This window comes from Sceloporus undulatus, chromosome 2, assembly GCF_019175285.1.
Source record: "Sceloporus undulatus isolate JIND9_A2432 ecotype Alabama chromosome 2, SceUnd_v1.1, whole genome shotgun sequence".
Taxonomy (NCBI): Eukaryota; Metazoa; Chordata; class Lepidosauria; order Squamata; family Phrynosomatidae; genus Sceloporus; species Sceloporus undulatus.
Window position 1 is genome coordinate 93892923 of NC_056523.1, and position 23792 is coordinate 93916714.

Genomic DNA, 23792 nt, shown 5'->3' on the forward strand with positions numbered 1-23792 from the left:
TCTAAGCAAACATTGCATTCACTCCCACTTACTCTATTCTGTTTACAGAAGCTCACATTTTAAGAATCTCCTTAACATCATTTGACCAAAGTGACCATTACTGATGGTGACTTCCTGTTAGGAAAAGCTCAGGCAGAGTTCACAGTGAAAACACACTAGGCGTGAATGTTTCCTCTCTCCCTCCCTCCCTCCCTCCCCCCCCCCCCTCTCTCTAATATATATTTTGAAAGTCAAAACATAGATATAGGCTGTCTTCCTATTGTATAAGTTTGTGATAGTATTTTCTCTATTAGATAAATATAAAGAGTGGAATCTCCCATTGTTGTTCTGCTGATATAAGTACTTTTTCCACCAGAACCAAGGGGACAATTTTCCTTCCCTACATTACCCTTGTGCTCCCTTAAAACAGCTCCCTCTGGAAAGAAATTTTCAAGAGCTGACATTTGATATAGGTCACAATATAATAATAGTTTAGCACTGAAGTGAAGATAAGAGTGTTGTGCAGTGGTCCTGCTCTAGGCTTCAATTCACAACAGTGTGCTGCACACTTTATGTTTAGCAGATCTTGCTTTGCTGGTCCCAATAGAATTAGACCCTAATTCTAAAAGTTGAGTAAAAAATTACATACCAAATGGCCATTCTTCTATAGAGGAATTTCAAAGGAAGGATTTAGTGTGAAATGACTAAATTAGAATTAACAGACAAGTTTGATTCTGCTTCTTTGGACACAAATTAGGATATCAGTTTCCTGTTTCACTACAAGGAATAACTTTACAATGCTGTGATGGCAGCTAGGACTACCAGTGTTGGATGCTGTCAATGATCACCCTGCATATTTTTCCTACGTTCAGGCTTCATTGAATTTTCAGTTTTCCCTTTCCTCCTTATGACACTGGTGTTTTACCAGAGGGTTTATATCCACCTGCAGATGTTCTTAACACCTACACATATACTCAGTGAAGTAGACTTTAGTTTGCAAAAGAATGCTATAGTAAGTGATAGTCTTTAAGGAGCCACAAGACTCCTTTACTCTTGAATCTAGGTATCTAATATTAAGGAGAAAAGAGGGGGGCTTTCCTTTCCCACTAGTACTGCCGTTGTTATTGGGAGGCTGACAGGAGTTCTTACTATTATTATTATTATTATTAAGCTTTATATAGCGCTGTAAATTTACACAGCACTGTACATACAATCTTTTAATTAGATGGTTCCTTGCCCTCAGGCTTACAATCTAAGAAGACATGACACAAAAGGGGAAGGGAGTGGAGGATGGAGCCAGATGCCTTCTGGGAAGGGCTCAGTTCCTTTGGAGAGGCCTGATGGGATTGGCCCACCCCTCTCTCCCTCAGAAGCCAGGATGGAGCCAGATGCCTTCTGGGAAGGGCTCAGTTTCTTTGGGGAGGCCTGATGGGATTGGCCCACCCCACTCTCCCTACACAAGCCAAAGGTAAACTTGGGCTTGCCTCACATTTAATTAACTGTCAAGTGATCATTTTATGAACGAAGAACTACAAACTTTGACAGCATCACAAAACAAGGAGAAACAACATGTAAATCCCAGGCAGGCAAGGTTTTCAAACTCAATATGGTCTTTCTTTGAGTTGATTTTTTACAGCCATGCAATGATTTCTCCATCAGTCTTAACCACCCTGAATATGATAGAGCAGTTACAGATTGTGTTCCTGCTTGGAATAAAGGATAAATGCCAGTGTGTTTTTGTATTGAAGGGGAAACTGCTGATACACTGATGTCTTTACGATACTGCAAGGAACGCCGAGCTTTGACAGTTGGAATTACAAATAGTGTTGGAAGCTCAATATCCAGAGACACAGACTGTGGGGTACATATCAATGCAGGACCTGAGATAGGAGTGGCAAGCACAAAGGTAACTGACATTCACTCCCATTGGTACTTTCCCCCTGTGTTTAAATTTGGCATGTCTGCTTGGAGTTCCAACACAATATGTGTTTCACTGTGCTAGCTGCTATATTTTGTGACACTGTAAGAATATGAGTATCATGTGGCCCATTCAGAAGTGGTTGGAGTGCAAGCCCTAGAAACTCTAGTCTCATTGTCAATGGTAAGAAATGCTGGGAATTGCAGTTGAGCAACATCAGGATGATCTGATGATTCCCACTGCTGCTGTAAGAAGCTGCCTCATACAGAGTTGAAACTACTGACATTTCTAGCTCATTATTATCTACAGTTAACTGGCAGCAGCTCCCCAGGGAAGAATCAGACAATCTTTCCCATGGACTGAACCTTCTGGATGCAGAACATTCCTCTGTTTCTGAACAGCAGCCCTTTCCAATTCATCCCAGTAATGCAAAGGTGGACAAAGTGCAGAACATTTTTGTGGCCCTCAGCCTTTCCATACTCTCCAGGCCATCTTTTTTCTGCCCCCAAAAGCATGACATGTCTCTCCTGGAAGCCTACAGGAGTACATCTTGTCAAACAGGATACAGGGCTACCCAAATACAAATATGTATCCAGTTTTACAAAACCAGAAGTAGACTTGCAGCTGTTGATAGTGTAGTTTTATTTCAGTTACTTTTGACAATCCTTATTATCTCCCCCCCCCCACTGAGTGTTCTAAGAGAAAAAAATTGTCCCTCAAACCTCTTGTAGTTATACTCCTAGTTCTAGCATCAAGAAAGTGAGCTCTCAAATTAATGTCTTTTTTCCCTCTTCCTTTTAAATATCCAGGCTTACACCAGCCAGTTCATCTCTCTTGTAATGTTTGGTCTGATGATGTCTGAAGACAGAATTTCCCTGCAAAACAGGAGACAAGAGATCATAAATGGGCTAAAGTCATTACCTGGTATGCATGCCTTTGCTGTTGTTCAAATAACATGAAATGTATTAGACTGTGATAGTTAAGCATAAGACTGAGAAAGTTAAACATAAGGAATGTGTGGACCATATTGAAGATGATAGCATAAATGTGTCCTAAACCTTCAGGCCAGCTCCCACAATGATTTAATAGTTTAAAAACATTATTACAAGTTAGGGTTGTTGATGTTTTAGCATCTTACTGCCCACATTTGAAAACAAGTGGGAAACCTGTGAGCTAATATTAAAACTTGAAAAATGAAATCATGTCCCAAATGTTTGTGCTTGCTATCTCAGTATTCAAACTGATAAAATTGTGCATGGGTGCATTAAGCCAAGTATCTTGCTTCTCCTGCCAGCAAAATTTAAAACTATTTTGTAAATAGAGAATATCTGAAGTATTTAATTTGTATATCACTTATCAGTTTTAAAATCCCATTCTGGGAGAAGAGCATGGTACAAATCTAATAAATAATTAAAGTTAAAGTAACTTTTTTATTTTTAACTGTTCAGATTTTACAGTGATAACATTGTTTTGGAGAACCTCAAAACATTTGAACAAAATTTAATACAGTTGGCCCTTGGTATATGCAGGTTTGCCATCCATGGATCAATGTGTTAATTGATTTTAACTTGTTATTGTGATCTATATTTATATATGGTTTTATTGTAGTAATTTTATTCAGGGAGGGAGGGTGAGGGTTGGGGGGATTCGAGGGTTTGTTTTGTTGGATTATTTTGTATTGTATTAACCTCTGTTGTTACCTGCCTCGATTCCCAAAAAGGGAAGAGGTGGGATATAAATTATTATTATTATTATTATTATTAAAGAGGAGGGTGCAGAGGCAGCCCAGTAGGTCTTGAGTTAACTTTTTGCATTCAACCCAGGAGCAGCTTCTCTGGCCTTCTGAGCCATCAGCTGGGAGCCAGGTCAGAAGCTCTGCTGTTCCTAATGGTGGCATGGCCGCGTGGTTGCACCGCCATTGGGAAAAATGGGACTTGAGCATTCATGGATTTTGGTACTGAGGGCCGACTGTAATATAAGGAATCATTTGGTGACTAATTAAGCCTCAGGTCATTCCCTGTTAGCATTCAAATCAACTCCTAAACTGTTAGTTTTTAAAATACGTATTACACTTGTCCCTCCATATTCGCTAGGGTTAGGGGCACAAGACCCCCGTGAATATAACAAAATAACAAAAACATCATGTTTGTACCTGAGAGAACACCTCTTTAGGGATCTATGACACTGGCCATAGAACTGCACTGGAGGAGCTACAAATGCCTAGTATTCTCTCTAGGAATCTCTAGGTCTTTCAGTGCAACTTTTAGTTAAAGTTGACCATAGAGTTGCACTGGAGGACCTAGATGTTCCTAGAGAGAACATATTAAATCCATGAATAATCAAATCAGCAAATATCAAATCCGCAAATATGGAGGGATGAGTGTATATACGGTATATATATTTAGGTATGATCACAGGAAGTTTTAAAACTATTAGGTTGGCTAGTATTGAGAGTTGCCAAAAGAAATTTTGTGAATCCAGTTTGAAATAGCAACTGAACATTTTTGGAGGGGGAGATGTTTTACTAGGTAATGCACATAAGAATAGCCATTTTGGCTGTTAAATAAAATCCTGAGTACACTTAAGTTATTCCTTTATTGAGACAACCAGAAGATTAAAAATAAATAAAAATAAATATTAAGCTAATAGTTGAGTCTCACTAGCATCTTCAGTAGGCAAAAGTGATAAAATCAGGCAAGGCCCTTTGGTTGGCTTAATAAAGGTATCATCAATTAGATTTTGTAGCTAATGAAGATAAGAAAGTGGAATTCATGTAATTCCAGCTATATCTGCTGTATTTTATTTCTGAAATAAATACCTGTGGGCACAAATATAATAATGTAAATAATTCTCAATTTTAATATCCTGGCAGAGATGATCAAAGAAGTGCTGTCCTTGGATGAGAAGATACATGATCTGGCACTTGAACTGTATAAGCAGAGATCACTCTTGGTTATGGGCCGTGGTTACAACTATGCTACTTGCTTGGAAGGGGCATTGGTATGAATATATCTTAACTTAGAGGGAAAAAGACATTTTATGGTTGTTGGTAAAATGCTTTTGTTTATATTAGTTTGGGGAACGTCAAACAGATGGACATTTGTCAAAAATTGCATGTATTAGGGATGTTTTGGTAAACTGCGAACGAAAACCTGTCACAGAAGAAAGAACTACAGGTGCATTTTTACTATCAGAGGTGGCTGGTGGCTTCATAGGCACATAAGTTAAGCAGAAAACGTATGTTTTATCTGCTTTTAATTTTTGTAAAAGCGATGTTTGATGGATTTGTTCCCTATGGGATCTTAAGTATCCCTAAGCTTCCTGCTCTGTATTCAGGCATGACAACTGTACATTCACTTTAACAAGGACCTAAAGTACCATGTACATTAAATATCACCCATGGGTCTTTGGGCACACTGAAAGTAGCTTTTGAGTTTCATTTTTTTTCATTGGGCTAAATACAGTTCTAGAGTAGACTCACCGAAATCAACAGTTTAAGTTATTAGTGACTAAGAAGTCACATTCTTTTTAGTGGGCCTACAACACATAACAACTAATATTTTTAGCGCAATGTTACCTATCTTCACTTAATAATGTTATGAATTTTTTATCTAATACTTTGACTCTGATCTTGTTCTGCTTGCTTGGCAGAAAATCAAGGAAATTACCTATATGCATTCAGAAGGCATCCTGGCTGGGGAGTTGAAACATGGGCCATTGGCTCTGATAGATAAGCAAATGCCAGTGATAATGATTATTATGAAAGATCCCTGCTTCACAAAGTGCCAGAATGCTCTACAGCAGGTCACTGCACGTCAGGTGAGCTGTCTATACACTGGAGGGCAATGTTAATCTCTACAGAATCATAATGGTGATGTATGTGTACCCCAGTCAAGAACCATGTACCCAAATGGGTGTTTTATTCAGAATTTTCAGGACTAAAAAGTCCCACCTTGGAAGTGGCACACATTGTGTAATAGCCGTTTGGAGACTGAAGAATTTGAATTGCTGCTCCTTTCCTTTAATAAACAAACAGTGCTATCGTTGACAGTTTTTGCCCTTCCTAACCATGAGCCCCCAGATATTATTGGGAACATTCTCACCCACTAATTTGCTGTCTGGGATAATAGGAGTTGTAGTCCAACATCAGGGAATCCAGTGTTAGGAAAGAATGTCATCCTAAGAATTCATTTATTATTTTTCTCCCATCAGCCCTAAGCATGCTACATAAATATTCAACATTCTTCATTTGAAAAATACCAAACAAAAACCCAGACCTAACAACTTTACAACAACCATATAGCCAAACCACAGATGAACTTTGTTTTGTTGAGTGGTAACTTTTCATAAGAATCTTGATGATTCAGACCAAGGGCCTTTAAAGACCAGCATCCTGTTTGCAGCATCTAACAGTGACTAGGCTTTGGGGACACAAAAAGAGTTCTCCCCATTATCTGTACAAAACATCTGGGATTTATATATTATCTTTCAAAGATATACTATTTAGAGGTTGCTTTTGGTATGGCTAACAACTCTGGGTGGAAATATGCAACACAGGTCTAATAAGGCCTCCTCTTGAAGCTATTTAGGTTTGTGGCCATCGCTGTCATTTGTCAGCAAATCTCATGAAAATATACATCCTTTGTCATCCCGAACCCACTGCTAATAGTTTCCCTGGCTGATTCCAAATTCCATAACACTGTCATGAGAGAGAGTGGGCAAAAAACTTCCCCCTTTATCAGGATCTTCTTCATTCAATGTGTATAATTTTTCTTTCTAATGTAATATGTACACTGTAAACACTGCTGTAAGTTATACAGGATCTGGTCTGAAACATCAGTATTGTACAATTTCAGTCTCCCCCTCCCCATCACAATTTTGTGTTTTTTCTAGGGGAAGCAGAAAAGTAGGGATATGCAAGGGTGATTTGGCTCAAAAGCTGTGGAAATTTTTGTATCTTTTGTAATATATTGATAAGTTATACTTGTTTTTTATATTGTAATTGTAACACTCGTTAATAAAGATGACACTGTAGCAACATTTGCAATGCAATTCTATCCAAATTTCTTTAGCAGTCCCACTAAGTTCAGTGGGACTTGCACTCGGGAGAGTATGAGGAAGATTGCAGCCTTAAATTGAAAGGTGGGAACCTGTAAATTTAAGCCATGCATTCAGTTCTTAGAGGCTGGGGAGGAAGTTTTTATACATTTAGGTATGGCTTTACTGATATTCTTGCTACCTTTAGGAGAATTGTCTGAAGCAAATAATGTAGCAGTAAAAGCATAACCTCAAATCAATATTATTCAACTTCACTTCTTTACAGGGTCGGCCTGTTATCTTATGTTCCAGAGAAGATACTGAGAGCTCCAAGTTTGCCTACAAAACTATTGAACTTCCACAGACTGTGGACTGTCTGCAAGGAGTTTTGAGTGTTATTCCTCTACAGCTGCTGTCATTCCACCTGGCTGTTCTCAGAGGATATGATGTAAGTTATTTCTATATTTAGATGCTCCAATTAAAGCACTTATACAAACACACTTGGATACTTCCCCTGACTGGAAACAGAAATGATTGCATGGTATTTAGAGAAAGAAATAGTTGTGCCCTTTCAAGTTGGAAATTCAGCGCAAATCTGATTTCATTTCTTTTTAATGCAGAGCATACATTCAGCTAAAGGTGGAGTAATGTGCAGATTCTTTTTTTTTAAAATATCAGAGCCAAATTTTGGTTAGCACATACAGTTTCATTGTTCAAAATGTGACAGCTTGTCAGTCCCCAATATGGGGCGATAACATATGATGTATGTGAGGAGGTCTGACAACAGTGATTGGGACCCTCAGACCCTGAGATTTGGCCCTCATGGATTCCCAACTCAGTACTCTTGGTTTCCCCAGATAGCCATGTCTCCTTCCCCATGGGATGATAACATGGGGTGTGGGGTGTGTGTCTTTACCTTAATGCGTTTCAGTGGTCCCCAAACTGTGCTCTTTAAGGGATTTTGGCCTTCAGCTCCCAGAATCCTCAGCCATGTTGGCCAGTAGTTTGGTATTCTGGGAGCTGAAATCCAAAATCCCTTAAATAGCACAGTTTGGGGACCACTGGATTAGATCAGATTATTTGATTTAGAGATTGGCACAAGTGTCTTGAATGAAAAACATCTTTCCAAGTTGTAACATACTGAAAATCCTTTTTTGTTTGTTTGTTTCAGGTGGATTTCCCAAGAAATCTGGCCAAATCTGTGACTGTGGAATAAGTATTTTGTCATAGAATATGTTACAAATATTTTAAATTATATTTCTGTCATAAACTCTTCTAACAAAGTGTTTTGATGACACTGACCCTACAAAGCACACGACTACAAAGCACAAATATATTTTTGTGGGATTTTGATGGCGGAAGTGTAAAATCAGAAGAATGGGTATATTGCTAACTGGAAAGTGTGTTATTTTAATTAAAAAAAACTGCTTACTGTGCCTTTAAGTATTTGTTGCATGCCTTTCACCTAAGTGCTCTTGCTTATAGCATTTCTGGAATAAAAACATTGCCAAAGAATAGAAGAAACTCTTTGTTTACATATGGTTAATGAATGATATTTTCCACAACTGTGCAATATGTTTGTATATAGCTTTTTCCTGTATTACTGTGAATAAATCAACACTATACATGCAGCCTGATTTTATATATGTACATGTAGGATATGCTCCGAGGTACATGTGCATAGGACTGCTGCCTTACTTTTAAATACAAAGTATTTATATATACACAAATGTATAGCATTTAAGTTATTTTAACTATATTGGTTGCTTGTAGTAGTGATAATGCTCATGATTTAGATCTGGGCTTATTAAGATTTTGCTAATTATGTACAAATTCTTTTGTTTGCATTTTTATTTTTAAGTAGAATTCTGTTTCAAGTTATTTTCCACCCTTCTTCCCTAGTGTTATGTGCCTTGCATCTTTCCACAGGTTCTTCCAGCCATATTGCTAAAAATATACCTTTCAGTGCTCTTGCACTCTTAAAGTTTCTCAAACACCATTCAGACTTAGTTCTGTGTTTTAGGTTTTGTTTTTTTTTTTTGTAGTTCTCTTTAACCCAAATACTGCTTTACTTGAGCCAAACTGTCTTCATCTTCTCAAACAGTATTATGTAATCTTGTGAAGCCTTTAAATATTTGTAAGGCTATTGGGTATTATGTGAGCTCCGTTCTGTTCTGTTGGTTCTGTTTGAACAACCCAAATGCTATGCAATTAAAGAAAATATTGACTATAAAGGACTTTTTCTTGACTCAGTTTTATTTGATTCCTTCTTAGAATCTACACATAACCATCCATCACACACTCCCAGTATTTCATAATACTAGTGAGGCAGGGTATGTGGCCCACAAGCTGTATATAAACCCAAAACTTTTCTTGTGGCCCCTGCATCCTCTCTGCACACATGGGGGGAATCACCATCCTCTTTATGTTTTTATTAAAAATATACCACCTTCTTTGTCCCATTGATGGGGGCAGTGGGACAGGGCCTTCTCTGCTATCATTGTCATGCCCCAATTGTGGAATATCTTTTCCTTAGAGACCTATTTGGTGCCAACACTGGTGTCATTCTGGCACCGAGGAAACAGTTTTTTTTTTTTTTACTAAAACCTTTGAGGCCTAGTTGATTTCATACAAATCTGCTCAAGTGCATGGTTTCAAATTGTTTTGAAGAGTTTTCAATAAATTTTGAGCTGCCTTGTTCTAGCTTGTACAGCTGATTAATGTATTTTTAGTATGCCCTTACTGTCTTCAGTTGTTTCAAATATTCAGGCTGATTTTATTATGTGCCATTCTGGGTGTATGTGTGCATAAATGGATGTCAAGCCACAGCAGGAATACAAATGCATGTACTGAGGGGGAAATTAGATGTTTCTTCCCTAATGCTAGAATTTTGGATCATCCAAAGAAACTGACTGGTGGACAAGAGATGCCTCTTTGTACAAACCATAGTTAATTGATGGAATTAGCTGCCACAAGATGTAATGGCCACTATCTTGCCTGGCTTTAGAATCATAGAATCATAGAGTTGGAAGAGACTGCAAGGGCCATCCAGTCCAACCCCCTGCCATGCAGGAAATCCAGATCAAAGCATCCCCGACAGATGGCCATCCAGCCTCCGTTTGAAGACCTCCAAAGAGGGAGACTCCACTACATTCCTAGGAAGTGTGTTCCACTGTCGAACAGCCCTTACTGTCAGGAAATTCCTCCTAATGTTGAGGTGGAATCTCTTTTCCTGCAGCTTCAATGGCATTAATAGATAAGTCTTATAAATGGACAATAGTAATAAGTTAATTGACCTCTCTCAATTCAAAGAAGCATTTGTTGAGAATCATTGAGAGAGTGCTGCTAGTTTCATGCTTTGTAGGATTTTCAGAGAGCCATTTGGACGCAATTGGAAACAGGATAATGAGTGGGTCATACAGACCACAGCATGGCATTTCTTCAGTCTTGTGCCTCCAAATCAGAATAAACCCTACAAATCTTAAAGCCCACCATTTATCATGAACTTTCTCTGCCTAGAAATTCCATTGAGAATGGCATTTGTAAATTGCTTTCAGCGGAGTACAAAATGTGGCATTCTCAGTAGTTTTTTCCCCTTCAAAACCTTACCCTGAAGTCTTTTCAACATCTGAACCTGGATGTTTTTTGGAAGTGCTGTAAAACATTGGTGGGGATTTCTTAATATTTTGGGTTGAGCAGGAATACAGGTATTTAATTCTGAAATTGTGTTTTAGTATGTTTGCACAGTTACTTTTTAAACTCTGAATTTAAATGTAAATGTTGCTAGTCCTTAGTCCTTGGAGTGGTATAGGATTGTAGAGTTGGAAGAGACCACAAGGGCCATCCAGTCCAACCCCTTGCCATGCAGGAACTCTCAAAGCATCCTTGACAGATGGCTATCCAGCCTCTGTTTAAAAACCTCCAAGGAAGGAGACTCCACTACACTCCAAGGGAGTGTGTTCCACTGTCAAACAGCTCTTACCGTCAGGAAGTTCCTCCTAATATTTAAGTAGAATCTTTTCCTGTAGTTTCATGCTACGTTGCTGCAAGCACCAATGATTTTTTCTCAAACTTTTTGATTGGATTTGGTTGCTACAGGAGCAGAATAATTTCACTGATCTACACTGCAGGTACTTATTGCATGGACTTGGATCATCAGTGACATTCACAAGGATACAGCACAGTGTTTTTTATGTATATACAGTTGCTCAATTGTTTATCATTGAGACTCAATATTGTCAATAAAAATGTATATGTTTTGTGAATGAGACACGTCCCTGTTGCAGTTATTCCAATCATTTATATATAGTATTTGTTGTTTCCCTCTTTCTTTGTCCATCCTCAATGTGACATCCCTTCAAATGCTTAAACAGGGCTATCATATAACTTGTTAAGCATCTCTTCAGGCTAAACATATTTAGCTTCCTAAGTAGTTCATCATAGGGCATGGTTTCCAGACTCTTCATCATTTAGGTCACCCTCTTTTGGACACGCTCCAACTTCACAACATCCTTTTTAAATTGTGCCCAGAACTGGACACAATATTCCAGGTGGGGTCTGACCAGAGCAGAATAGAGTGGCACTATTACTTCCCTTGATCTAGATGCTACTTACTGCTATTGATACAGTCTAGAATCACATTGGCCTTTTTAGCTGCTGCATCACACTATTGACTCATGTTCAACTTGTGGTTTACTAGGGATCCTAGATCCCTTTCACACGTAAGTCCCATTAAGCCAGGTGTCCCTTGTCCTGTATCTGTGCATTTCATTTTTTTCTCCCTAATTGTAGTACCTTACATTTCTCCATGGGGAGTTATGATGGGAGTTGCAGACCTGCAACATCTGGAGGCTAACAAACTTCCCATTCCTGCAGGCTACAAAGTGGGACAGGAAAAAATGGCTGAAAAGCACAAAAGCATTTGCAACTTTATTTCAAGTGTGGAATTGTATCCTGGTACCTTGAGTTGTTTTTTTTCCATTCCTTGTAGTGTTTTGCACTAAGGGCCTAGCTATATAATGTCAGGAATCTTGTGCCAAATAAGGATAAAATGATCACTTTAAATAATATGTCTTATTGAAAAGGAATGACAGGTTTATCTCACTATTTGGAGTGCTTTTGCCTGTGATCATATGAATGGTTGTGTCATCTGCTTTCTCCATAAATACTGTACCAGTTTTAGGATTACAATTTGATTTATATGTTGACACTGGCCAGGACTGAACTAAGACTTATTAAGGGTATATCCACACTACAGAACTAAAGCAGTTTGATATCACCTTAACAATCATGGCTCCATCCTGGGATTTGTAGTTTTGTGACATATTCAGCCTGATCTGTGAGGGTGGTGCCTCACCAAACTACGAATTCCAGGATTCTGTAGGTTAGAGTCATGGAAGTTAAGCTGGTGTCCGACTGCTTTAATTCTGCAGTGTGGGGCAGGGTCATGCTTGGAGCAGGGTCACTAAAATCACTGGGACAACGGCTGCCCCCACACTGCAGGAATAATCCAATTTGACACCATTTCAACTGCTGTGGCTCAATGCTATGGAATTCTGGGATTTGTAGCTTTGTGAGATATTTACCCTTCTCTGTGAGAGCACTCTAGTGTCATAACAAGCTACAATTCCCAGAATTCCATGGCGGTTAAAATGGGACCAAACTGGCTTACTTTTGCAGCACATGTGCGGCCTAAATGGCATCAGTTAAAATAGTTTTTACAAGGCCTTATCTGCACTGCAGAAATAATCCAGTTTTGACACCACTTTAACGGCCATAGCTCAATACTATGGAATTCTGGGAATCATAGTTTGTTGTGGCACCAGAGCATTCTGACAGGCCAGCCGTCTAAAAAAGAAATCCTACAATTCCCAGAATTCCATAGTATTAGAGAGAGGGGGGTGAAATGCTATATAAATGAAGCTGCTATTGCTATTGCTAATCCAGCCTGAGGCTGCTTTAACTGCCAGGGCTCAAGGCTGTAGTTCAGTGAGACACTGGTGCCACAATGAACTACAGTTCCCAGGATTCCCTGAGCCCTGAGGGGCAGTTAAAACGGCCTCAGACTGGATTATTATTTCCGCTCTGTATTTTCGACTTGAGGGGGGGCATTAAAGGTTACATCCAGTTTGCGGGAACAATCCAGCCTGAAGCCGCTTTAACTGTGCCAGGGCTCAAAGCTAGGGGATCATGGGAACTGTAGTTCCGTGAGGCATTGAGCCTTTCTCTGTCAGACAGAGCTCCGATACTACAATAAACTACAATTCCCAGGGCAGTTAAAGCCGTGTCAAAGTGGATTATATCTGCAGTGTGTGTGTGGAGGCAGCCAAACCAGGGGGGAGCCTGATAAGGAGTGATTACGTCACTTCCTTCCCGAGGTGACAGTTTAACAAGCCCTGCTCCGCAGAGGAGAGGGTCAAAGAAGGCTCTCTCTAGCCATTCCTCTCAGGCAGGTGACGTCACGTTACGTCAACAACGCCCCCTCCCTTATTCATATAGTGGTCGTTAAGAAGACCCGCCTTTGCGAATGCTGGTTGGCCGAATCCGGACGGAGCCGAGCGCTGATTGGTTCCCGCGGGTGTCCGTCAGGGGCCTGGTTGCGGCCTGTGAGGGAGCGTCAGGGAGGCCATTTGCGGCTAGAAGGGGAGAGCGAGAGCGAGAGCGTCTGAGGCCCAGAAGGAGCGCCTCGCCCGCGGCCGGGATTCAAAGGAGGAGGAGGAGGAGGAGGTGAGGCCGATGGTGGGAGTAACGGACGCCGGGGGACGGGTGGAGGGAGACCTAGCGCAGAGCGGGGCTCCCGAAGGAGGAGCCCCCGAGGAGAAAGATGGAGGACGGCAGCATCAGAACGCATAAAAACAGAGCCCCGTGTGTAATGTATACATGCAAGCCCCACACACTGCAGGACTCACCCGGTTGGAGGCCGCTTTGACTGCCCCTGGCACAAAACGCCGGGGGATCCTGGGAGCTGTAGTTCTGCTCTGTCAGAGAGCAGGTCCCTGGTGCCACGACGAGCTGCAGCTCCCCAGATGGGAGAAGGCGCTGTGCTGCTGCAGAGGAGGAACCGCATTCCGATGCTTGGTGTTGTCAGTGCAAGGGCGGCCAAAGGGGGAATGTGGAAAACGGAATTTGAAAGGGGGAAGGAGACAGGACGAGAGGTGTAGCCTCATTCCGATGCCCGGGAACCGAAGGAGGATGTAGTAGGAAATAATGGAATAATGGTGATAAACAAAATGACTGGGGGGGGGGGGGGGGGATAAACTACAGCTCCCAGAATCCCCGGCATTTTGAGCCCAGAGGGCAGTGAAAGCGGTCTCAAGCTGGATTGTTTCTGCGGTGTGTGTCTTGGGCCTGAGTCATGGCCACAATGGAGGGCATTTGGAGGACATTCCTCCTGGGCAGGAAGGAGGCTCTGGGTGACCGGGGGCCCTGCTCCTTTCCCCCAGGACCTCAGTCCAGGCCTTCTCATCCAGGAGGGCTTCCAAAACACCTTCCATTTTGAGCACGACTAAGAAGCCTGCATTTATAGTTGTTGTGGTGGTTTTCTTGGCCACGTCCTCCGTTTTTCTTGCAGGTATCTACATTTTGCAGTGGCTTGTCTTCAGGGCGACCAGAGCTTCATTTCAGAGGTACATTTTAAGCCTTCTGTCCTGGAGGAATTCAGAAATGTCTTCCGGTTTGAGCTGGACTAAGAATCAGGGATTTACATTTATAGGAGTGTTTTTAGCCTTTAAATGTTGTAATGCTCTACGTTTTTCATGAGCATCCTACGTTGCGGTTGTCCTCCTTTGCGGTTGGGACATCTGCTCAACCTGTCCTGAACTCTCCTAGGAAGCCAAGATGGCTAAATTGTGGCTGTCGTACTTTGGCCACATCATGAGAAGGCATGACTCAGTCAGAAAGACTATAATGTTGGGGAAGGCAAGGGGCAGTACAAAGAGAGGAAGGCCACATGCCAGTTGGACAGGCCAAATTAGGGAGGCCACGGGCCTGAATCTGCAGGACCTGAGCAGAGAGGTAGGGGACGGGGATTTTGGAGATGTCTCATCCATACAGTCACCATGGGTTGAGATTGACTCCAGGGCAGTTAACAACAACAAACAACATACAATCTGTCTGTCTGTCTGTGTCCCCGCTTCTCCTTCCCCTCCTCAGGTACCACATAATCCTCTGTCTCTTGCAATTTCAGAGGGTGAGGGGGGAGAGGTTTGGAATGTAACTCTGGCCCAGACACGTGGGGTTTTGGACCCTTATTGGAGGGTTAGACCATATAATGCACAAGGTCTCCTCCTTGGACTAGGAGAAATCAAGCTGTCCTGGGCCATTTTTATCCTGCCTCTCACAACCACCTCCTTCAAGGATGCTCATCTGGGGCCTGGTGCTCAAGTGAACATCTTGCAATGCCAGACCGTTAACTGAGGCAGGTTACAGAGACCACACAATGCCCCTGTTGAAACAGCTCCAATGGCCACTCCACTGTTTGTTTCTGGGCACAATTCAAAGTGCTGGTTATGACCTTTAAACCCCTATATGGCTTAGGTCCAGGCTATTTGGCAGACCATATCTCCCTATATGAGCCGGCCCGGGCTCTGAGATCTTCAGGAGAGGCTCTTCTCTCTGTCCCACCAGCTTTGCAAGCAGAGAGAAGGCCTTCTTGGTAGCTGCCCTTAGATTCTGGATCTGTCTTTCCAGGAAGACCAGAATGGCCCTCTCCTTGATGGCCTTCCGCTGGCAGACTAAAACATTTTTATTTAGATGGGCTTTTAAAACAGAAACTTTTTTTTAAAATGGGGCAGTGATGCTATATGGTTTTAGCAGAACTGTTTTAAAGAGCTTTTTGTTTTGTAATTGCATTTTGTTCTTTTAACATACAGCTGAATTGTTTTAATACTGTAAATAGTTTCATTATATTTTAAGATTCACCTTCTGCATGTTTTTAGTTCTATTGTTCTTTTAAATTGTGAGCTGCTTTGAGTCCCAATTCTTAAGAAAAAGCAGGATACAAATAGATATAATTCTCATTTCATCTTCACCATCAGTGAAATGCCATTTCATTATCAGAATACAACTCTATTCTGGTAATAGAATCATATAGATCTCCAGATGCTGAAGAGCAATCCCCAGTATTGGCTACACTGGGTAGGACTTGATGGTACCTATGATCCAACAACATATGAAGGACACCAGGATTCCCACCCTAATCTATACCATGAGATAGTTTATGAGATGAGGAGTAACAGCTCAGGCCTACACCTGTTCATTTGAAAGTACCATATATACTCAATTATGGATTTTGAAATGACCCCTCAATAAGTTGAGGGTAAAACTTAGGGGCATATAGCAAAGGATCTAAAGGATGAAGCAAAGTAAAACAATGTCAAAGAACTTACAAAATTCCAGCAGACATAGCTCTTTGTGCTCACTCCTCAGACTGGATGGATGAGAGAGTAGATGGGATCGGTGCTTCCAGGACAGATTATACTCTTGCCTTTCACCAGGGGATAGTTGTTTTTTTTAAATAAGAGTTAAGATACAGTACTTACACTGACCTATGGATAAGTCAGTTTTTGAGTCAATTTTTTGACCTAAATTTCTAGACTTATACATGAGTATATATACAGTTGTATCCATTGATTTTAATGGGTTTTACTTTCAAGGAAATATACATAGGAATGCTGGATAAGCTTTATTTTAAGTAACCATCTCAAATCAGCCACAATATACTGCACTATTTTTATTGGGATGTTGGTGCTAGAGACATGCCCATACTGTCATGGGATGGTTGTGCTTTTAAATCAGTATGGTTTACTGTCAGTGCATCAGATTGTTGGGTGTGAGTTGTGTTAGATCTTGTCATCAGATACAGATGCTATTTTAAAAGATAAGTCTACTTGTTGTATTGATTTTTCATTTCAGACATGAAAACATGTATGAAATAATTAGGAATACTAACCAAAAACTTGTCAACTAGTTTGTAGGACACTTGTTAGGGCAGTTAATTTTCTTAAGAGCCATCTATTTTTGTTCTTACCTATAGAGTTCTCCAGTCATGTTTATTTTCTTACCTTTTATTACTGTTTATCAATTTCTTTCTATATTTGTTGAGTACATTGAAAACTTTATTGAACTTATATTCACTGTTGAGAAAGTTAGTAATTATTTTATACAGCAAGGAAGTGATTCTGGGATAGTTGACTGTGAGATTATTCAATAAATGTATGGCTTTTAACAGAGGGGTGAAATAGACAGGCATAAAGCAGCTGGAAGCCACACTGAAGCCACGGAGCAAAAATAAACTCAGATAATCTGACTCTTGTTGGCCCCTGTGATCACGGCCCACCTTGGGAGTGGGCTGTGCAGTCAGTGGGGTTTGGACCCGCTTCTGGCCAGAGCAGACTCAGGTCTCTCTTTTGCACCCGTTTGCTCTGGCCTAGACACTCAAATCCAAATCCGATACATTTTCTTTTGGATAAGAGAAGTAGTAGCTGACATTCTGGAGCTGCACCTCTGTAACTTTTCTGAAACAAATCCTGTTGACATCTATGGCCATGCAATGCAGGCCTGCACAGATTCTCTCAGTATTCCTGCTGACCTCAAAAAGACTTATTTTTGCATGTGGATAGTATGCTTTTCTCATGTAGGAAGAACAATAACATGAGGCCTTAGGGCAGTTAATATTATTTGGTAATCTGACAATCTCACTTGTATATTATGGTTTGAGCACACATGAGGAAGTTGGGTGTTGCTTCTCAGTACAGTCACCCCTCTGTTTTTTCAGACTTGGAATCTCCATCCCTTGCCTGTTCATGAGCAGCAAACAGTGGTGTACAAAATGGGGTGTGTGCTCACAGGCTCATGCCACCATTCATGCCAATAGGGCTTGCATATTGCTGATTTTCTGTTTTCGCGTGGGTGTGTGTGTCTGGAACATATCCCCTGTGAAAATGGAGGGGCAAGTGTATATGTATACAGGTGCATGCAACACCATAGTCTAAGGAACTGCTAATTTATATATAGTGAATAGCCATGCTGTTTCTGTTTGTGCAGTTCTATAGACATGGAAATACATATCTTGTTTTAGACAGTATTACAATATTTTAAAGCAGATGTCACTTCTACATTTCAGTGAAGAAATAATCTGTGTTAGTTAATCTTTTGTTTTTTTTTAAAATTTGAAGATTTTCATTAAATATCATGGAACATCAGACGACCAAGCGTTTTACATTCTTTCATATTCACAACCAGTTTTGTGACACAGGATGTTATTTGGTGCATTTGCAGTGGCACTTTACTGCTGGTTCATACCTGGATGTGCTCCAATCACTGTATGATTCATGCTTGACCAGCTGGAGTCTGGAGTTAAATCGCTACTGGAAGACTCTGTGGTGGTTTATTGCTGTTTCTCCTGGGTTGTTTGAGAGACATAGTATGAACAGTTCAGGAATAGTGTGTAACTGCCATCTGCTCTGGTGTGCAAATATCTTCAGTCGTCTTTTTCTCAGTGGTGTACAGAGTAACTGCTGTTTTTTTTCCTTAGCCAGAGAAAAACCCAGAGGAAAAACAGCAGATTACTCTTTACATATACAAACACTACCAAAGTAACCTAATTATTGCTGAAGTTTAAAGCATTAACTACAATTGTGTAGTGATTTTTGTATGTGCCATTCATTAGTCCCATAATGACTTTCTGAAGGCTAAAGATCAATGCCTCAAATTATATTTTGGCCCATATCTCTTTGGTCAGAGATCCAGTTCTTTCTTTATGTCAGCCCCTTTTAGAACAGTTGCCTGTTGACCATGATCTAAATGGAAAATGGATTCAGGTTCAGTTTATCTAAAGGGAGAATGTAGGAGGTTAAAAGCAGACAACATAATTTTATAGTAGTTAACAGTATTTTGAAGAACTCTTGCATGGTTGAACTCTGGGGAAAAAATAATGGTTCTGTAAATTTGCAGTAGAAGTATCTGTGCGTGGTCCTTATTAGTGGCCATGCACCTGATTATTCATGTATTTATGTAGATTATTTCTACCCTGCTCTTCAGCCTCAAAGGGTCTCAGAGCAGCTAACAAATTGTTAATTTGTGAGTAAGGACAAGTCCTCTCCCCAATTGTCAAAGTAATTGTACAGTTCCTGACCATAAGAGCTGCTTGGTAGTGGGATGCACTGGCTCAAAGTGTGGTGGAGTCCCCTTTGGAGGTTTTTTATTATAATTATTTAATAAAAAATTATTGCAACATAAAACATAACATTATTCAAGAATAAACATTTTTAAACTTTGACTGAAAATTGAGAGAAATATTATATTAGGTAAATCAACCTTCATTTTGAAGGTGATTTCCCCTCAATTTTTTCAAACATTTTATTCCTTCAGTTCTTCCAAATTTAAATATGCATGATGTAATAATATATTTTTCATTCTGTCCTTTTCTTCTAATATTCAGCCTTTTATTGTTTGACTAAACCTCTTTTTTCCAAAAATACCAGTAATGCATTCAATCCCATTAATCTCTAAAACCAATAACTGATATAATTCCCCATTTGTTACATAAATATTTCATCACCAGATCCCAAATTTCTACAAATCTTCTTAGACTTTCATATTTTATTAAATATATCAATTTGTCTAATTCAGCCATTTCCAACATTAACCCTTTGGAGGTTTTTAAGAAGAGGCTGGATGGCCATCTGTCACAGGAGTGCTTTGGTTCTGTGTTCCTGCATGGCAGGGGGTTGAATTGATTGTCCTTAGTGATTCTTCCAACAATATGATTATATGATTCTGCTTTAATTTCACAGACACGTGTTTGTGTTAAAGCAGTGCTGTTCAAACTAGTGTTCTGTGGACGGGTGTCAGTCTGTGAACTGTTGGCTGTAGGTCATTGACAGATTTCTAGGAAAGAAATAAACCGTTGGATCCAATGGGGGCAAATATGGTACTGCTACCTGGCACATTGGCAAAAACAAAAATGCTCCTCCTCCATGTCACATAGTCTGAGAAACACTGTGTTAAAGTATGGAACAAATGAATGGAAGAAGTTGCTGTTAAATAAATCACTGATAGCCCACCTGAAATATATTGGACGAAATATAGTACAGTCGGCCCTTCTTATACACGGATTTTTTATACACGGATTTAAGCATACACGGTTTGAAAATGTTCCAAAAAAGTATAAATTTACCTTGATGTTCCATTTTTTTATTAGGGACACCATTTTGCTACGTCATTATACTTAATGGGACTTGAGCATACACGGATTTTGTTATACACGGTGGATCTTGGAACCAAACCCCAGCGTATAACAAGGATCCACTGTAATGCTGAATCTATATGAGGTTCTGCATTGGTCATTCAGATTGTGAAGGTGAGAATAGGCTAATAATGTGGTTGAGGCAGATAGTGTGAAGGTCACATAATTTTTATCTGTTTTCACTTAGCTACAAAGCTACTCTGGAGTTCTAAGCAGTATGCTTTGGTTTGAATTCTATAGTGTCTAATGCTAGGTATTTCAGGTTATGTGTACAAAACATCATTCTGTTAGAGAAGGTTATAGTTTGCTTGTGCTAACATTGATCTAGTAACAGCTTGAATTGCCCTTTTAAGTGTCTCAGTATACTGTCAACTCTCTGTATTCATGGATAATTCCGGAAAGCAAACCTTGATTTTGCCATTTTATATAAGGGACACCATTTTACTACACCACTGTGTATAATGGGGCTTCAGCATCCACAGATTTCAATATACCGTACTCCTGCAGTGTACAATAGTCTTGATTGAATGAATGTTCTTCTCACTTTTGACAAGAGTGGCAAGCCTCAGCCTTCCTCCTGAGCTTGAAGCTGAAGGATGCATTGTTGTCTCCACAATTCAATATACTTTTGAGGTACAAAGGGTAGATTATGCTTCATGGCCCCAATATTAAACTTGGAGCAAGAGCTGTACCTCATCTGTATTGCACTTGCTTTGGAGGCTGCTCGAGTGCTAACAGCAGAACATAATTGATGGTGTGGAAACAGTGGACATGTCTTAAATTGTAGTCCATAATTGCAACACTCTATGTAGTTTTAAAACATTGCATTTAACTGTAAGAAGTTAGAAAACTTGAGATCATTCTTGATAATGCTATATCAGAAAATCTTTGCCAATGGCACTTGCTAGCAAAAATATTTTTTTCCTTCTGAAGAAAACTTTATACTTTGAAATCACTTTGTCAAAATAAATTGCATTAATCAGTATTTAATCATCACACTTGCTTTCTAAAAACAAGTGTTTTTTTCTTTATAGTTAATGATAAGATTAAAAACAGTATTTCACTGGTAGCTGCTAATAAATACAGAGGGATCTATTTAGAGATTTTAATTATAAATTCATACTTTATATACACTGCTACCTCGGGTTACGAAATTAATTCGTTCCGCTATTCCTTTCGTAACCCGAAAATTTCGTAACCCGAAACACATTTTCCATTGAAAATAACTAATGCGTTCTATGACCTCAGACTGAACCTGCAAGTCAAAACAAAGGTACAATAGAGGCCTATTAAGCTAAGTACCCTACAATACAAGTTGCCTGAGGCACTAAAGAGCTTAACAATGACTGGCAGGTCCATTCTAAAGTTTCTAAAGGATAAAGAAAAAAAATGTTTTTGACTTATCTTTGCTGGTCTTGGCATCTGGTCCTGGCATCTCAGAGTGAGGCAGGAGGAGGAGGAGAGGGGCAGCCAAAAAAGCCAGATTTAAACCAATTCAACCAATTTCACCAATTCAGCCAATTTAGCCAAATCAACCAATTTCACCAATTCAGCCAATTTAGCCAATTCAACCAATTTCACCAATTCAGCCAATGCAACCAATTTAACAAAGATTTTTTTTTTAAAATTTGGTGTTTTTTTTAAGGGTCACCTTTTTTTAAGGGTCACCTTTTGCCTTCTTGGATGACGGTTCTCCCTCTCTAGTGAAGAACTGGTCCAAGGATGTCTGCTTTTGCCGGCCCTTAAGCAGGTTCTTAAAATGGCTAAGGCAGACATTATCAAAATGTTCAATGGCATGGCTGGTGAGCACCTTCTCAGGGTGGTGCTTCTCCACATATGAAGACACATTGTGGAATTGCCGCAAAATGTCTTTAATTTCTGCCGTTGGCAGAAATGCCCCCGCAGCCTCCTCCTCCTGGCCCCTGTCGAAATGGAGCACGTCCTCATCCACGGCCGAGTGTTGCATGGCTGCCAAGGCCTTCAGGTCCTCTGTTGTCAGGTCCTCGTTGTGCTCCTCGATGAGTTCCTCCACGTCCTCGTTGTCCACGTCAAGTCCCAGGGACCTTGCGATGGAGACAATCTCATGCACCTCTTCTTCTTCACCTGGCTCAGCACCCTCGGTCTGTGACCCTTCCAAGGAAGAAGCATCAGGCCACAGCTTCCTCCACGCAGCAATCAGGTTGCGCCTGGTGATCTCCTGCCAGGCCAAGTCCACCATCTTCAAGCACACGACGATATCAAAATGCTGCTTCCAGAACTCTCGAAGGGTCAGCTGTGTGCTCTCCGTAACATCAAAACAACGCTTGAACAGGTGCTTGGTGTAGATCTTCTTGAAGTTGGCAATCACCTGCTGGTCCATGGGTTGCAAGAGGGAGGTCGTGTTGGGCGGCAGAAACTGGACCTTGATGAAGGAGAACTCTGCAAGGATGTCCTTTTCCAGGCCAGGCGGGTGCGCAGGAGCATTGTCCAAGAGGAGGAGGCACTTCAAGGGCAAATCCTCTTCCTCCAGGTACCGCTTCACAGTCGGGGCGAAGACACTGTTGATCCACTCCACGAAAATGAGGCGTGTGACCCATGCGCGGCCATTGGAACGCCACATCACTGGCAACCTGTCCTTCTGAATGTTGTGTGCCTTGAAGGCCCTTGGATTTTCGGAGTGGTACACCAACAGGGGCTTGACCTTACAGTCCCCGCTGGCATTCGCACACAACGCAAGTGTGAAGCGGTCCTTCATAGGCTTGTGGCCTGGCAATCTCCTCTCCTCCTGGGTGATGTAGGTGCGGCGAGGCATCTTCTTCCAGAAGAGGCCCGTCTCGTCGCAATTGAACACTTGCTGCGGGACGTAGCCTTCCTCCTCCACCATGGCCTTGAACTCGACGACAAATGCTTCAGCGGCCTGGTGGTCTGCGCTGGATGCCTCGCCGTGACGGACGACAGAGTGGATCCCGGTCCTCCTCCTGAACCTTTCGAACCAGCCACGTGATGCTTTGAATTCCGGGGTGGCTGGCTCCTCCTGCGAAGAAGTTCCTTCGCCTGCCTCCTTGCTGGCCCGGTCTTCGAAAATGGTGGTGGCCTTCTCACAGATGACCGAGGTGGTCACAGTGTCCCCGACTCGCTCCTTTTCCTTAATCCAGAGGAGCAGCAGGCGCTCCATCTCCTCGTGCTTTGGTGTCCTCTGCTTGGCAATCGTTGTCACGCCTTTCGCTGGAGCCACAACAGCTCTGATGGCCTCCTTCTGCTTGAGGACAGTGCCAATCGTCGAAGGGTTTCGTCCATACTCCTTGGCAATGTCCACCAAGCGCACGCCCCTCTCGTGCTTGGCGATGATTTCCTTCTTGTCCTCCAAGGACAAGGGAGCCCTCTTCTTTTTCTCACCGCCGCTTTTATCTGTGGCTTTCTTGGGAGCCATAGCTCAAGCCTAAAAAGGACAAAAGGCACAGGCACTGAGCAAAAGCCACAATTGGAAACCCCCCCCACCCCCATGGTCACACTCTCTGGCCCAAACATGCAAAACTCACACCCCACACTCTCAAATCATCACAGCCATGGCCAAAGCACCCCAGAACACAAACCCATAGGCCAAAACCCCCAAATCAGAAAATGCAAGCCTAG

General features: G+C 41.2%; 2 protein-coding genes across 9 annotated transcripts in view; both read left to right on the plus strand.

Annotated features, from left to right (window-relative positions):
* Window positions 1-9163, plus strand: part of GFPT2 (glutamine-fructose-6-phosphate transaminase 2) — a 33768-nt gene extending 24605 nt beyond the window's left edge. The window contains exons 14-19 of the mRNA XM_042454664.1: window positions 1728-1885; window positions 2707-2821; window positions 4770-4897; window positions 5549-5716; window positions 7221-7382; window positions 8106-9163. Coding sequence (XP_042310598.1) covers window positions 1728-1885; window positions 2707-2821; window positions 4770-4897; window positions 5549-5716; window positions 7221-7382; window positions 8106-8150 — 776 coding nt within the window. The 3' untranslated portion in view covers window positions 8151-9163. The remainder of the gene's footprint in view (window positions 1-1727; window positions 1886-2706; window positions 2822-4769; window positions 4898-5548; window positions 5717-7220; window positions 7383-8105) is intronic.
* Window positions 9164-13421: 4258 nt separating this feature from the next.
* The window catches only part of MAPK9 (mitogen-activated protein kinase 9), a 49203-nt gene continuing 38832 nt past the window's right edge, over window positions 13422-23792 (plus strand). For 2 of the 8 annotated variants that reach the window (XM_042454669.1, XM_042454671.1), the window contains exon 1: window positions 13424-13660. The gene's annotated coding sequence lies outside the window, so the exon portion shown is untranslated. Of the gene's footprint in view, window positions 13661-14504; window positions 14560-20274; window positions 20295-23792 lie in introns of those variants that run through there. The other 6 variants (XM_042454665.1, XM_042454673.1, XM_042454667.1 and 3 more) reach the window with 5 other exon arrangements.